This window comes from Bombyx mori, chromosome 24 (assembly GCF_030269925.1).
Source record: "Bombyx mori chromosome 24, ASM3026992v2".
In the NCBI taxonomy this organism is placed as follows: domain Eukaryota; kingdom Metazoa; phylum Arthropoda; class Insecta; order Lepidoptera; family Bombycidae; genus Bombyx; species Bombyx mori.
In genome coordinates this window covers 5,668,982-5,684,344 of record NC_085130.1, presented here as the reverse complement: position 1 = coordinate 5,684,344, position 15,363 = coordinate 5,668,982, and the positions used below count along the sequence as shown (strand labels likewise).

The 15,363-nt window shown below is 38.1% G+C and overlaps 2 protein-coding genes and 1 long non-coding RNA gene across 5 annotated transcripts; 2 read left to right on the top strand and 1 right to left on the bottom strand.

Moving 5' to 3' along the window:
* Positions 1-285: 285 nt before the first annotated feature.
* On the top strand, positions 286-2,515 carry LOC101736391 (cysteine-rich PDZ-binding protein). Its single transcript, XM_004923055.4, has 2 exons — positions 286-720; positions 2,307-2,515. The coding sequence occupies exons 1-2, from the start codon at positions 548-550 to the stop codon at positions 2,434-2,436; spliced, it is 303 nt and encodes a 100-aa protein (XP_004923112.1). The 5' UTR covers positions 286-547; the 3' UTR covers positions 2,437-2,515.
* A 724-nt stretch (positions 2,516-3,239) lies between these two features.
* LOC134201239 (uncharacterized) lies at positions 3,240-11,659 on the bottom strand. 3 transcript variants are annotated; one of them, XR_009976427.1, is made up of 2 exons: positions 11,555-11,659; positions 3,240-6,362 (listed from the first exon to the last, which is right to left on the bottom strand). XR_009976427.1 is itself a non-coding variant. In XM_062675673.1 (2 exons), exons 1-2 carry the CDS (start codon positions 11,295-11,297, stop codon positions 5,952-5,954), a joined length of 3,882 nt encoding a protein of 1,293 aa, XP_062531657.1. In that variant the 3' UTR covers positions 3,240-5,951. The 3 variants fall into 3 exon arrangements, 2 of the variants coding, with proteins under 2 accessions (XP_062531657.1, XP_062531658.1); XM_062675673.1 differs by lacking the exon at positions 11,555-11,659 and adding an exon at positions 7,827-11,297; XM_062675674.1 differs by lacking the exon at positions 11,555-11,659 and adding an exon at positions 7,827-11,297 and having other exon boundaries at positions 3,240-6,188.
* Positions 11,660-12,273: 614 nt separating this feature from the next.
* LOC119630452 (uncharacterized) lies at positions 12,274-14,411 on the top strand. Its single transcript, XR_009976431.1, has 2 exons — positions 12,274-12,474; positions 13,756-14,411. It is a non-coding gene; the product is annotated as an uncharacterized LOC119630452 (long non-coding RNA).
* The last annotated feature ends 952 nt before the right edge of the window (positions 14,412-15,363 follow it).

Sequence of the window (15,363 nt, the reverse complement as noted above, 5' to 3'; positions counted from 1 at the left end):
TAGTGAAAAATAGGCCGTGGCATAACGGGCCCTTCCAAAAAGTCCGTGGAAAATAGGAAGAATAAGTCCGTCTTAGTAAACCAACTGTCCACCCATTTGATTGCAAGGTATTTTCATCTCATCTAAGTCCTGACCGTCTTTTATATTAATTCATTGAATTTCATTTTCTTTATTCAATTTAATTCCAGAACCAATTCAATTTGTATTATGTATTGTTTTAGTTCCACTTTTAATACCACAGACACGGAACCGCACTTCGGTACAAGTTTTGACTGTATGGGCTTCATTCCTGTTGCCTATCCAAATGACAATTCAAAAGAAAACTATTAGTAACAACATCAACTTAAATAAATTTTATTTCTAACAAATATTAAGTGTATTAACTATGATTTCTTAATAAAACTAGCTGTTCACTAGCAGAGCATATTTTAATATTTGATAAGTAATATTTAATTAATATAACCTACATATTATTCAGTCAAAACAACAATTTAATAAAATTTCGTACTAATACAAGCTCGTTAGGTTAGTAAGAAACAGAACAAAAATGGTTTGTGAGAAGTGCGAAAAGAAATTGGGCAGAGTAATAACGCCGGACCCTTGGAAGGCTGGAGCTAGGAATACCGTGGAGTCCGGCGGACGTGTTGTTGGAGAAAACAAAGCATTAACCGCCAAAAAAGGACGATTTAATCCGTACACTTCCACATTTCAACAGTGCAAGTGAGTAATCCTGATGTTTAAAAACCAATTTTGCCTCATACATTCTTAATAATACTTCCCCAATTTTACCTCATACATTCTTAATAATACTTCCCCAATTTTAACTCATACATTCTTAATAATACTTCCCCAATTTTAACTCATACATTCTTAATAATACTTCTCCAATTTTAACTCATACATTCTTAATAGTACTTCCCCAATTTTGCCTCATACATTCTTAATAATACTTCCCCAATTTTACCTCATACATTCTTAATAATACTTCCCCAATTTTACCTCATACATTCTTAATAATACTTCCCCAATTTTAACTCATACATTCTTAATAATACTTCTCCAATTTTAACTCATACATTCTTAATAGTACTTCCCCAATTTTGCCTCATACATTCTTAATAATACTTCCCCAATTTTGCCTCATACATTCTTAATAATACTTCCCCAATTTTGCCTCATACATTCTTAATAATACTTCCCCAATTTTACCTCATACATTCTTAATAATACTTCCCCAATTTTAACTCATACATTCTTAATAATACTTCTCCAATTTTAACTCATACATTCTTAATAGTACTTCCCCAATTTTGCCTCATACATTCTTAATAATACTTCCCCAATTTTGCCTCATACATTCTTAATAATACTTCCCCAATTTTACCTCATACATTCTTAATAATACTTCCCCAATTTTAACTCATACATTCTTAATAATACTTCTCCAATTTTAACTCATACATTCTTAATAATACTTCCCCAATTTTGCCTCATATATTCATAATAATACTTCCTAATCCCGAACGCTTCAGACAAACACACTAAATACTGCTGGACTTTTAGTTACCAATATGTAAAATAACAATACAATAAAAGTTAGTTGTTACTTGTTTGAAGGATGTTTTTTATATTCATTATCCCTTCTTCTCTTGAGTGATTTATTTAGTACACTACATGGGTAGATTAATAGGGCCATAGATGATTGTAATGTGTACGTTGTTTTTATATGAAGAGATGCAGTTGAAGATTTATTCGAATTTAAAAATGGCTCTCCTTTGAAAATGGGACAAATTTATGGTTGCAATAACTAGGTTTGTGGAACCTATTTCAGTACATTACACCATACCACCTCCACCTCCTCGTGTCGTTTTCCTCATTACTGAACTCCCCCGCTGCATCAGTTTCTTCCGTACGATTTCCCTCCATCTGCTGCGATCCTTAGCTTCATGAAGGACATTGTGGAAGTTGATGTTCAGAGAAGATTGTATTTAGTCCGACCATCTCGTGGTACTGCATCCTCTTGGACGTTTGCCATCTTCCTTTCCTGTCAGCATCAGCTGTTCTAGATTGTGACCCTCTTTACGGGCAATATGTCCGAAGAATTCCAGCACCCAACGAAGGCATATATTGGAAAGACTAGTTATGATATTAAGCTCTCTCAGAATAGTCACGTTGGTGAGAAAGGCATTCCATGGAATCTGTAACGTTTTTCTCCAGCTCCACATTTCAAAGGCGTCTATTAGGTCTAACCATACCTCCAGTAAAATGTATTAAAAGTTTTTAAAATATATTCTTTTATTTTTCAGAATCTGCAGAACGAAAGTACACCAGGTCGGATCACATTACTGCCAAGCTTGTGCATACAAAAAGGGTATATGTGCCATGTGTGGAAAGAAGATTCTAGACACTAAGAATTACAGACAGAGCTCAACTTAGTTTATTGTTATGTTATCCTAGTTCATAAGAAACATTACCTAAATAAGTTCTAAAAGAAAAAATATAGTGTATTTGTAAAGCAATGCTTTATATGCCTTGGACTATTTTAAGATAATAATAAAGATACTGGAAATTTCCTCACGGATGGTAAAGTGTGATTGCTTCGAGGAATAAACAGATAGGATTGTAATGCCAACCTATGAACACCCACAATTAGCGGTACTACAGATAATCAAGACTTGAATCCAAGAAATCGGTTTCAAAAATGAAATGAGAATAATTCTAACACTCATGAATGATGACAAATTATAATGATTGTTACAAGTTGTCATCTGTCCTATCTATGTTCTAAATAATCTGAATAATTCTGAATATATGTTTATTTATTTATTTATAACTTTATATACTAAACGGTATAAAGGACTTAATGCCATAGGCATTCTCTAACAGTCTACCTTAGGGGGGTGCAGAGATGAACCTTGGTAGGTGTAGTGTGAAGGTGATATTACTTAAACATATGTGTATATGAGTCGTCTATTATCAAAGGTGGCAATCTGTGCATTTGGACAAAATATTTTTATTGATATGTCAATACAGATTGATTTGAATATAATCGTCTCCTTCAAAGAATACGGTTCAAAACCTTCACTAAATAAAGGTTAATAGTTAACCTGTTATTTATCTAAGATTTCGTTCCGAAGAGTTTTGTGACTGCCAATGGAATACAAAGTCAATAATTCGTTTTTCTGATTTACCAATCATTGTCCAAAAGTCAGATTGCCGGCTTTGATAATAGTCGACTCATATATGACATACATAATATTTATAGATACAAATACTCATACTTAAATAAATACATATACATAAAAATATATATAATTCTGTATATTCTGAATAATGAAACCATAAGACTGGCACAAACATTTCACTTGCCTTCCAATTTAAATCTACTCGGCTAATTAATACAGGGTGTACCAAAAACTAACAATAATTTTCTAAATGTCTTATTTTACTGGAATCGGTTTTTAAGGAACTGCCAGTTTTTTTCTACAATTCCAACATCACAGATTAAAGATCCAATGCGTTGGTTGTTATAGTTATTATGACTTAAAGGATAAGACGTCCAGTGCATTCGTATGTAACGATGCAATGGTGTTCGAATCCTGCAGGCGGGTACCAAATTTTTTTAATACGCACTTAACAAATGTTTACGATTGACTTCCACGGTGAAGCAATACATCATGAAATAAAAATCAAATTCGCAAAATTATTATTTGCGTAATTACTGGCATTTACGTTGTAGGTGTCTATGGGCTCCAGTAACCGCTTAACATCAGATTGCCTCACAGGCCGTGCGCACGTCCACTCATATAAGCAATAACATATATATATTATGACTATTGCGCGGTCGCCGTCCTCGTCGAACCTGTCGCTTGCGACGAAGGGCTCGACGAGCGAATTAACCCACAGACACAGCCCACTGAGTTTCTCGCCGGATCTTCTCAGTGCGTCGCGTTTCTGATCCGATGGTAGATTCTGCGAATTACCGCTCTTGCTAGGGCCGGTGTTGGCAACACTCCGGTTTGAGCCCCGTGAGCTCACCTACACGTTATGGAGAAGCTGAAATAGCCTCCCAAGGCTATCAGCATAGGTAGGGAAAAAAAGACTATTGCTGTATTACAAAAAGAATCTATGGTAATTTTATGGTGTCAGAAACTTTAAAATAAATAAATGCGTATAAACTACAGAACGTGCATCAATATGAAAGTATAATTAAATTAAAAATTCAATTTCACTTCCAATGTAGTTTTTAATAAAAAAAAATTAATTAACTTTGTTAGTTTTGTAAATGTGAATTCCGACAAAACGATATGAGATTATATTGTTTCAGTGTCGTTCTCTTGAGTTTACTCTTTCTTACAGTAAGTACAAATGATATTCACAGATTACACTAGTGTTATGGTGTGAAGCGAGAGAATGAACTACCAATTATCCACCACTATCCTCCAGTGTGCTTAGTGCGAGTTTTTTAACGTTCTCGATAGCGTAAAAGTTAACTCAAATTTGTATGCAGTTGGAACAGCGCCCCTAGCGGCAGACGCAGGCAAACGTTCCAACTCCATACAAATTTGAGTTAACTTTTACGCTATCGAGAACGTTAAAAAACTCCCACTAAGCACACTAGTCTCAGGGTGGATTCATTTCTTGTCGATGGGTTAGAGTATTCACCGAAATCTTAGTGGAATATGAGCACGTGTTGTCACAGATTAAAATGTTTCTAACCAAGTAGATAGACCTTCACAGAATCCTTTAATTACAACTTACCTAGTAATAATCGTAGTAAATTTACCTATATCTATACATATACTAGCTGGCCCGGCAAACGTTGTTTTATAATATAAATTATTTCTAGGAAAGATAAATAACCTAGATACCGACTGCAGCGCCCTCCTCCGGGCTGATTTGTAAATTTAAACCATTCAGGGTGCCACCCAAACGCAGACAAAATAAATCATTCAAATCGGTCCAGCCGTTTAGGAGGAGTTCAGTGACAAACACACGCACAGAAGAAATATATATATATATATATAAAGATTTACATACACAGTACACGTAACACACAAAAATTGATTGTAAATGAATTGAATTATGAAAAAAAGTGTGACTAAATCTAGAACAGCCTTTCCCAAAGTGGGTGATAACGGCCCCTTGTGGGCACGGCAGGCCTAAGGGGGGGGCGGTAAGAGACCCAGAAAAAAAATTTGGGGCCTTGTGTAGAGGGTTGGGAGGCGATTTGTAATTTCATCTAGGAGGGCTCTTAGACACCGACTGAGCTCTCGCTATAGTGGTTTTGAAGTAGGTGAAAAAATGGGGGTGCTAAAAAATAATTGGTTCTCAAAGTGGGCAGTAGACAAAATAAGTTTGGGAACCCCTGATCTAGAACATGTCTGCGTTGGTGAACTATCAAACTGAACTAGACTAAAAACTTAATTGATATCTTTACTTTATTATGCAATAAAATTATCTATGATTAAAAAAAAAACTGTACGATAATGCTGAATTTCCTTAAGTGTATAAGAAGCTCGTGGTTGTGAATCGTTCCAAACGTACAACTTTACGTATTGTACGAAAACTGTATTCTAAACCTGGGAATTAATAACAATAACAAAATACGCGAGATAAAAACCGTAAAAGTAATTTTAATTGTTTCTTCTTGGTGCGGCTTGCGATTTTATTTACTGGTTGAGAGGCTTGGTGGATTTTGGTTATTGAGAAATAAAACTGTTTTGTCTGTGGCGTATTTTTTCTACAGTTATTATGTTAGGTGTTTATTGTTCGAACCTTTTTACATGAATAAATGGTGTGTGTTACACGAATCGAGGATTGGGGGGTAAGGGGAACAATATGGACGACCAATCGCATTACTGAAAATTTGCATATCATCGTCCTCTACTCGTCCATCAGTAATACGAGTACGATCTCGAACATGCCCCCGGCCTTGGAAGCAGTGGCTTTCAATGTTCTTGCGTTTCATCCACATCTTGGAAGAGAGGACAAATTTTCGAAAAGGTGCGTCTCAGCACACCCGCTGCCGTCCGTATGTCAGCCACTCGGGAAATGCCGTCTGAACCTGGTATTGTGCGAACCACACGTCCCAAGCGCCACTTCAGCGGAGGAAGATTGTTGTCCTTTATCACCACTAACGAATTGGGCTTCAACTCATCTTTATTCACGGTCCACTTCGCTCGCACCTGCAGCTCAGAAATATATTCTTTAGTCCATCGATTCCAAAACTGTTGACGAAGTAGTTCCAACCTCTGGTATCGCTGTAGGCGGTTAATTGGTACATCGCGTACGTCATCGCAGACTGGAGCAGTAAGTGGTCGACCAATCAGGAAATGGCTTGGAGTAAGCGGTGAAAAATCCTGTGGATCAGAGGAAAGAGGGGACAAAGGTCGAGAGTTTAAAACAGCTTCTATTTGCGCTAATACTGTGCTATACTCTTCGAATGTCAGGTGCGCGTTTCCTACAATGCGAGTAAGATGATACTTGCATGATTTTACACCTGCTTCCCATAAACCACCAAAATGCGGGGAATAAGGTGGAATAAAACGAAATTTTATTCTTTGACTAATGGCATATTCTAAAATCTCCCCACTACATCTGCGTAAGAAGTTGGTAAAGTCATTCATAAGACCTACAAAATTGCGACCGTTATCAGAAAATATTTCTGAAGGCTTACCGCGTCGTGAGATAAACCGTTTTAAAGTTAATAAGTAAGCTTCACTCGAGAGGTCACTTACCAACTCCAAGTGAATTGCGCGTGTCACGAAACAAATAAATAAACAAATATAACCCTTTACAGGTTTTGCGCCCCTACCTTTGCGGTTCAGTATGAGTATTGGGCCAGCATAATCTACTCCACATCGAACAAACGGTAAACTAGGAGTAATTCGTTCTTTGGGTAGGTTGCCCATCATCGGGGTAAGGGTCGTACCTCTAATACGCGTACACGTAACATAGCCGTGTACTACTTGGCGAGCTAAATTCCTACCCCCTATAGGCCACCAGGTTTCGCGGACATGGAAGAGTAACGCTTGCGGAGCCGCGTGAAGAAGCTGAATATACTCATGCCGAAATAGTAGAAGAGCAAAACAGTGTTTGCTCGAAATCAAAATCGGATGTTTTTTGTCATAGGTAAATTCATCAGAATTAACTAAACGACCGCCTACGCGCATTATTTTCTGATCGTCTAAAAATAAATTTAATTTTGACAAATGACCTTTACCCTTAACCAGGCCGCTACCAGACAACAGTGCATATTCAGACGGATAATATTCCATTTGAGATAATCGTACTAATGTTTTTTCAGCATAATCTAATTCATCCACACTGATATGACATGTGCGCTTGTTATATTTAAAACGACTATTATGTATGAACCTTAATATAAATGCCATCGTGCGACGCATACGTTTGAATTGTGAAAACCTGTGAAAGGGGAACACTGATGATTCACAGGAATTGCAAACTTCAGCAGTTGTAACGACTGATTTGACTTCAGGTAGCTCACTATGTTTAAATGAATCGGCATCTTTGTGATTCTCTATAGAAAAGGTATGAGTTTTAAGAAATTCCGGTCCCTCCCACCATGAGACAGAAGAAGAAAGATCTTCTAAGCTAACACCGCGTGATGCAAGATCAGCAGGATTATTTTCGCCGTTTACGTGACGCCAAGGAAAGTTTTGCGTTAATTCATGAATTTCCGCAGTCCTATTTTGTACAAACACCTTGAGTCGATAAGGCGGCATGTGTAACCAGCCTAACACTATACTCGAATCCGTCCAGAAAACAACGTTATTAAACTTCCAATGCAATGAATTACGCACCTTGTCATACAATCTAGCCCCCAATAAAGCTCCACAAAGTTCGAGACGCGGTATACTTAATGTTTTCAGCGGCGCGACCTTTGTTTTTGAAATTAATAATCTCACCGATACAGTCGAGTCAGTACTAACTGTGCGAATATAAATGCACGCACCATACGCTGTCTGAGACGCGTCACTAAAAACATGCAGTTCAATATACATACGTTGCACACCTATAACGTGGCGAGGTATACGGATTGTGTCGAGCGCTTGTAGTGAATTATCAAACCGGTTCCATACTCGCGCTATATGATCGGGAACTGTGTCGTCCCAGCCCATTTTAAGTAGCCACAATTGTTGTAAAAGCACCTTCGCAACAATTATAACGGGACTTAGTAAGCCTAGAGGGTCGAAAATTTGAGAAACGTTAGATAAAATAGACCGTTTTGTGATGGGTTCCATACTAACATTAATTTGCATATTATTAAAATAAAATTCGTCACTTAGATTACACCAAATTAATCCCAAGGTTTTAGAAGGTGTATTATTTTCAACTGGAGTTAATAGTTTTGACTGATTGGGTGATTGGCTGTTATCATCGCGCGCAAAATTAAATATCCACTTCCGCAGTGGAAAACAGCCACCCTGAAGTGTCTTTTGTGTTTTATCACATAATTGTATTAATTTATCTTTATTGTCCAGCCCGGTTATATAATCATCGACATAAAAATCTTCTTGTATGACTCGCGTGACGTCAGGGTCAGAGGATTCGACCGCTAATTGCTTTAAACATCTAACGCTTAAGAAAGGCGCGGAGGAGGTTCCGTATGTCACCGTATTTAATTTAAATGTCCTTAATGGATTCGACGGTTCGTCACGCCACAAAATCATTTGCAAACTGCGTTGGTCCTCGTCTACTAAACATTGCCTGTACATCTTCTCCACGTCGGCGCATGCAACGTACTTGTGCTGTCTAAAACGGAGAAGAATTGAAACAAGATCGCCCTGTATAGGAGGACCGACCAACTGCAAGTCATTAAGTGACTTACCGGAGCTGGATGGTGCGCTAGCATCAAACACCGCTCGCAGCTTGGTGGTGGTGCTGAGCTCACGGAACACACCGTGATGTGGCATAAAATAACACGGGGATTCATAGGAATCTACCTGCGTCATGTGACCCAAACTCTGATATTCCTGCATAAAATTGGAATATAAACGTTTATACTCAGGTGAGCGCTGCAGTCGTTTTTCTAACGCTAAAAACCGACGCTCTGCTTGCGTATACGAATCGCCCAAGACTTCAGGTGACTGATTGAGCGGAACACGCACACAAAACCTCCCTTCGCTGTTGCGTGTAGTAGTGCGAATGAAGTGTTCCTCGCATGCACGTTCTTCCTCAGTCTGCGCGTCTCTGATCTTAGGTAATTCCTCGATCTCCCAGAACAATCGAAGTTGCGTATCTAAGGCGTTAGTAAAATGTATTTGCGTATTTTTTTGCGTGTAACTATTGTTAATTGGACCAGAAATAATCCAACCTAAGCTAGTATTTTGTAAGTATGGACCATTAGGTAGTCGAATCTTTCCTTCTCCTAATAGATCCCAAAACAGGTCTGCACCTATTAAGATGTCAATGGGTCTAGAACCTAAAAAATCAGGATCGGCCAACCGTATGTTGTCTGGAAAACAGAACTGCGCGCCTAATTGACATACGATGGGCACCGAGGCTGTGATTTTCGATAGCACGTAACAATGAATGCGCGTAGTGAACGTATTATCGATGCAAGACTTAACAACGATGTTACAAGCTTGAGTAGAATATATGACCGTATCACCTACGCCTTGTACTTCGTTTGTGGACTGTATTAATCGCGTATTTAATAATTGGCATAATGATTTTGAAATAAAGCACCGTTGGCTTCCGCTGTCGAGTAGTGCTCGCGCTTTATGATAGGTACCATGTACATCGGCTACTTCGACAACAGCCGTGGATAATAAAATAGACTGCACACTTACAAATTCATTGCATTGTGTTTGCATGTGTGATTTGTTTACCTGGATACGAAGCGAGTCAGTGCAGGCAGCGGGGGTCGCGGGCGCGGGCACACGAGGCGCTCGCACATCATCGGTTATTTTATCTCCTTCAGTACTCGTTGTAGTATGGAACGATATGTCACTAGCAGAGTTATCATTATGAATTAGCGAGTTATGTTTTTTGTCGCATTTTCTACACGGCCCAAATCTGCAGTTATTTAGTGTGTGTCCCGAACGTAAACAATTCTTACATAAATTATGTACCCGTATAAGTTTTAACTTTGATTCTAAATCGCTTTCTATAAACTTATTGCAAGAATAAAGTGGATGATTCGCGTTGCATTTAACACACAGTGCTTTACCGCGTAATTGACGATCGTACGACTTATTCGGGCTGCTGGAAACATTGCAGTGTGTTGTATAGTTATATTTATGTTGTTTTTTGTTTTCAATGATTGTTGCTGTCGTATCTTTACTATGTGAAAGCTTCAATGTTTCCAACATGTCCGCGCGATGTTTGAGAAACCGAATTAATTCATCCAACTTTATCGTATTTTTCGAATTATTTTCGTTCGAGAATAAAGTGCACTTGTGGGTCTCCCATTCGCGTTCAGTTATCCTATCTAGTTTTGACACGATAATATAATTGATCAGTGTATCCCAACTGTCTGTGGGTTCACCAAGTATTTTTAGCGCGCGTAAATTCTTTGAAATAGTGTCGATTAAATTTCTAATTAAAATAGGAGATTCTTTGGCTAGTGTGGGAAGAGTAAACAAAGCCTTTACGTGGTTGTGCACTAACAGCCTACAATTGTTATACCTATTTAATATCAACTCCCATGCAACCTCATAATTATCAGAAGAAAATTCGATAGAATGAATCACTAGTTCTGCATTACCCTTTAGACAAGATTTTAAGTAGTGAAATTTTTGTATACTGGAAATATCTTTACAATTATGAACAAGCGACGTAAATGTATCTCTGAACTCAAGCCAGTGCTCATAGGCACCGTCGAAAGTAGGCATGGAAATAGTGGGTAGTTTTACTGGTGCTTCGCGATAAGAATTGTGACAAGACTTGGAACAGCTCATGACCTCATTATTTAGAATAGATTCTGCGTGAGCTAATGTGCTATAGTAACTGTTCTCAAAAAGTTCTCGTTGATCACACTGACCCGCTAATTCACTTTCAGAAACATTTTCTTCAATCTTTGTTTGAATGTCGTTAAATTCGGAAAACAAAGTAGCGGCACCTTGAATTCTCAACTTTAAATCTATACGAATTTCATTATTAAAGACACGTTCGTCACTATTCTCCAGCGATGTTACATGGTTTGTAAATTTAGTCAGTCTGCATTTAATTATGCCACGTTTTTTAACAAGGGCGCGAACTAGATCATTACTTTCTGCACTTAGCAGGTTGGGGGATTTATCACGAGATTTAACGGAATCAGTTGGCATATTGGTGGTAAATGAAAAGAGATGTACTTACAGTTATTAGTCAGGTAGTCTAAAACCACGACACTGGTGCTAGCAACGTCACCAGCTTCGTGATTGACGGTAAACTGTGAAAACTCGAAACTTCTATGCGGCAATCGTACTGAAATCAGTTTAGACACAGTATCACACAAAGAGAACAGGAGGTGATGGAATGAAGGAATGATTGACCCCACCGGATTGCGTATGATATTCGATGAAAGCCAATAATACTTCGATACCGATGTGCGCTTGGCCTCCAGTTGTCCTTTGTGTAGGCCGTAGTCCAAAACTCATCCAAAGCAGCGCGTCTTCGTCTTCCAGCAAATAACTACCGCCACTTGCAATGATTCCAATGGTCGCTGAATCTTGAATTTGGCTCGATGGTCCAAAAAATGGTGCGGCTTGCGATTTTATTTACTGGTTGAGAGGCTTGGTGGATTTTGGTTATTGAGAAATAAAACTGTTTTGTCTGTGGCGTATTTTTTCTACAGTTATTATGTTAGGTGTTTATTGTTCGAACCTTTTTACATGAATAAATGGTGTGTGTTACACGAATCGAGGATTGGGGGGTAAGGGGAACAATATGGACGACCAATCGCATTACTGAAAATTTGCATATCATCGTCCTCTACTCGTCCATCAGTAATACGAGTACGATCTCGAACACTTCTTCTTTTTTTTCTCCACCTTATCCCACTAGGTGGGGTCGGCACAGCTATTTTTTCTCGTCCATTCTCTTCTATTAGCCGTCATCTCAACACTCACTCCTCTCTCTCTCTCTCATATCGTCATTCACACACTCCATCAATGTCATCCATCTTCCATCTCCTAGTCACATGCATCTTCTCTCTACGCATCACATGTCCATACCACGCCCATACCACGTTTACATAATGCTAAAATCGAAGAATACACTATACCTTAAGTAAGCCGTTGATTTCAGTCAATAAAATCACACAGCGGCATACCAAGTAAGAAACATCGGGAGATATACGCCTTTTTGTTGAATGGAATACTCCAGAAGAACCAGCATCGCTGGCAGGACCTTCAGAGGCAAACGAAACTACAAGATTACAATGTTAAGCATGGAAGACTCCCTGTGGGGGACGAAGAATTATCGGACACGAATGGCGTAGGAGCTGATAAGAGATTTCGTTCTGTGAGTTCCCAATGAGCGGATCTTCAAGTGCTTTTCTATTTAACTAGCTGTACCCGTCCGCTTCGTTGGGCATTTAAAATTAACATTATTCTTTCTAACCCCCACAAAGATTCTCATCATTAACGCCCCCGCAACTAGTGTAGGGAGTTCAACACTCATATAAATATTAGCCTATCCATTAAGTACATGTATTTTCTACATGGATACCAAGTTTCAAGTCAATCGGATGCACGGTTCAGTAGTTACAACGGAACATCCGTAAAAACCACTGTAGATTTATATATTAGTATAGATATAGATTAAGTTGAGACGTAAATTAATTGTCGTAACATACAACTTATTTAAGAGTATTTTTATCTTGTGTCTGTTTTGTTACCTTCTTCTTCTGAGTCGTTATGCTGTTGATAGAATGGTCGTGATTGTAGGGCGCGGATTTAATGTGTCTTATTATGTCCTTAGTTCTCCTTGTTTCATCATATTGCGCTTTTAAGTAAGAGATTTCTAACTAAAGACTTGTGAAGTCGGTCTACAGCTTGGGAGAGTTCGCACGCAGTCTTATACCGCCTATCCTTTTTTGCAGAACGATGTGTTCTTTGGACTGGTTTGACTACACTAACTGTATCTCAATTCTGTAGTCTAATCCAATAGACAAACTAACTTCTGCTGCCATTTATTATAATTGAACCTTAAGCCATTCAATGTCCATTTATTTCCTTAATAAAGGTTTTGGGCTGTTGGCGTCCAAGTCTTTTTACTGTCTATCGAAATCTCTAGATGCAGTTCAAAGTAGCCATTTTTCTTCCCGCTCCAATTTTAGGTGTTTTTCTTCCCGATCTCTGGACATCCAAACGGCATACATGGTCCACGCCATTACTGGCATTTAATTACGTATTTTCGAAGCAGACACAAGTCTAAAGGAGAGTAGGTATATCTACATTTATTCAATTGAAATCCACATCCAACTGGTTTTCACTGGTGGTAGGACCTCTTGTGAGTCCGCACGGGTAGGTACCACCGCCCTGCCTATTTCTGCCGCGAAGCAGTAATGCGTTTCGGTTTGAAGGGTTGGGTAGCCGTTGTAACTATACTGAGACCTTAGAACTTATATCTCAAGGTGGGTGGCGCATTTATGTTGTAGATGTCTATGGGCTCCAGTAACCACTTAACACCAGGTGGGCTGTGAGCTCGTCCACCCATCTAAGCAATAAAAAAAAGTCAAAAACTATTATATTACAAGTCAGCAACATGATTAGCGATTGAATTATTCTCACATGTTTGCAGCTTTTATCGCCAAATGGAAGGACACACCCTGAAGAATTTACTTTAAGTGAAGGTCAGATCAAATCCAGGAGAACGTGGAGTAATTCTTGCAGTAAAAACGCGGCGAGGCGATGCAAGAGGGCCTGTATCCGCGCCTTTAAAAACGTATGCTACACATACAAGTGCGCGAGACGCGTCAAAAGACGTTACCGAAGGGAATGCAGAAAGACGTGCAGAAATAAATTTGTATACGATAAATATTATAGTGAAGGATATTCCAGCGATGATTCTTATAGCGAATAAAAATTAAATGTAATTTTCGTTGTGAAGTTACTTTATTAGACATGTTACATTTTCGTTTTTGAAGTTATACTTCTTTAGGCGCGTTATGAAAAATTGATGAGAGTGAAATTTTACGATGCGCGCGCACCGTGACACAAAATTAACAGAATGAAGTTGCCCACTAAATCGCTCATTACAATACGACCGACGTAACTTGGCGAGTCTGAATATAGCCGGCAGGTGAACTTTCCGAACCGTACCGAGAATTACCGAATTTATACGATGTCAAGAAAAGGGATGTCCAATATGCGTGTTTGAGGATGTTGTTTAATCGATTTTTTTTCAAATTGATTAAAATTTAAATAAAAAAAAGAAATAAATTTAATAAAAATAAAGTATAACTTCTTACGCGCGTACACGTAAGTACACGCACCCTTTTTTTCGTTTGCGTGTTGTTGTAACACCCCGAATACCGTAGATTGGGGGGAATCGGGATCCTTTCCAAATCCAACACAAATTTTCAATGATTTTTCTTAGGGCAATACCAATAAAATTGAGATTAAAATGATTCCGAAGCCTTAAATTTTTATACACGATGCGTTATTATACATACCTAGTTCATTACAAAATATACACAAAAACTGAAAAAACTAGCTTGGACCGTTTCACCTTGGTTTGGGGTAAATCAGGTTACATATTGGGACAATAGAGTTTCTCGATAGGGCTGCCACTATTTAGTACTAGGTACTTAACATTAGGTAATTAACTTTTTAATATCTTTAATAACTTACAAAACTTTGATGACTAAATTAAGCTATTTAATATTCTTAAACACTAAATTAAAGTCATTTTCAGTTCAAAAAAGTTAAATCTAACAACTCAACAATAGTATTGTGATATCCCATATTTGTCCCTACTCTAACTCTAGTCTTTATTCCCCCCTATCTACTGTACTATAGCATTTGTTGAGATGTTGCATTAGAGATACTTGGCGTTTACAGCCAAACTGTTGTTCTTTTCTCGTACGTAATATTGATACAGATAACACTGGAAAACATAACTCTGCGTATAATAATCTAACTAAATACTAAGTAACTGGGAAAACTCGGGTAAACTTCGTCAAAATATTGTGGTATTATTATAACAGCAACGGGCGAGTTTGAGATGTTAAAACAATAAAAATTCAAATCGTAATTTAGGTACGCAAAGTTACTAAGAATATTCCACAATTATCATGTAACGTAAGACCGCAAGATAAAATTTTCGAGAAAGTTCGAGATGTTATTACCATACAATGAACCCACTAGAAAATCGCTACCATACGCCCTATATCGTTAACAAAGCCGA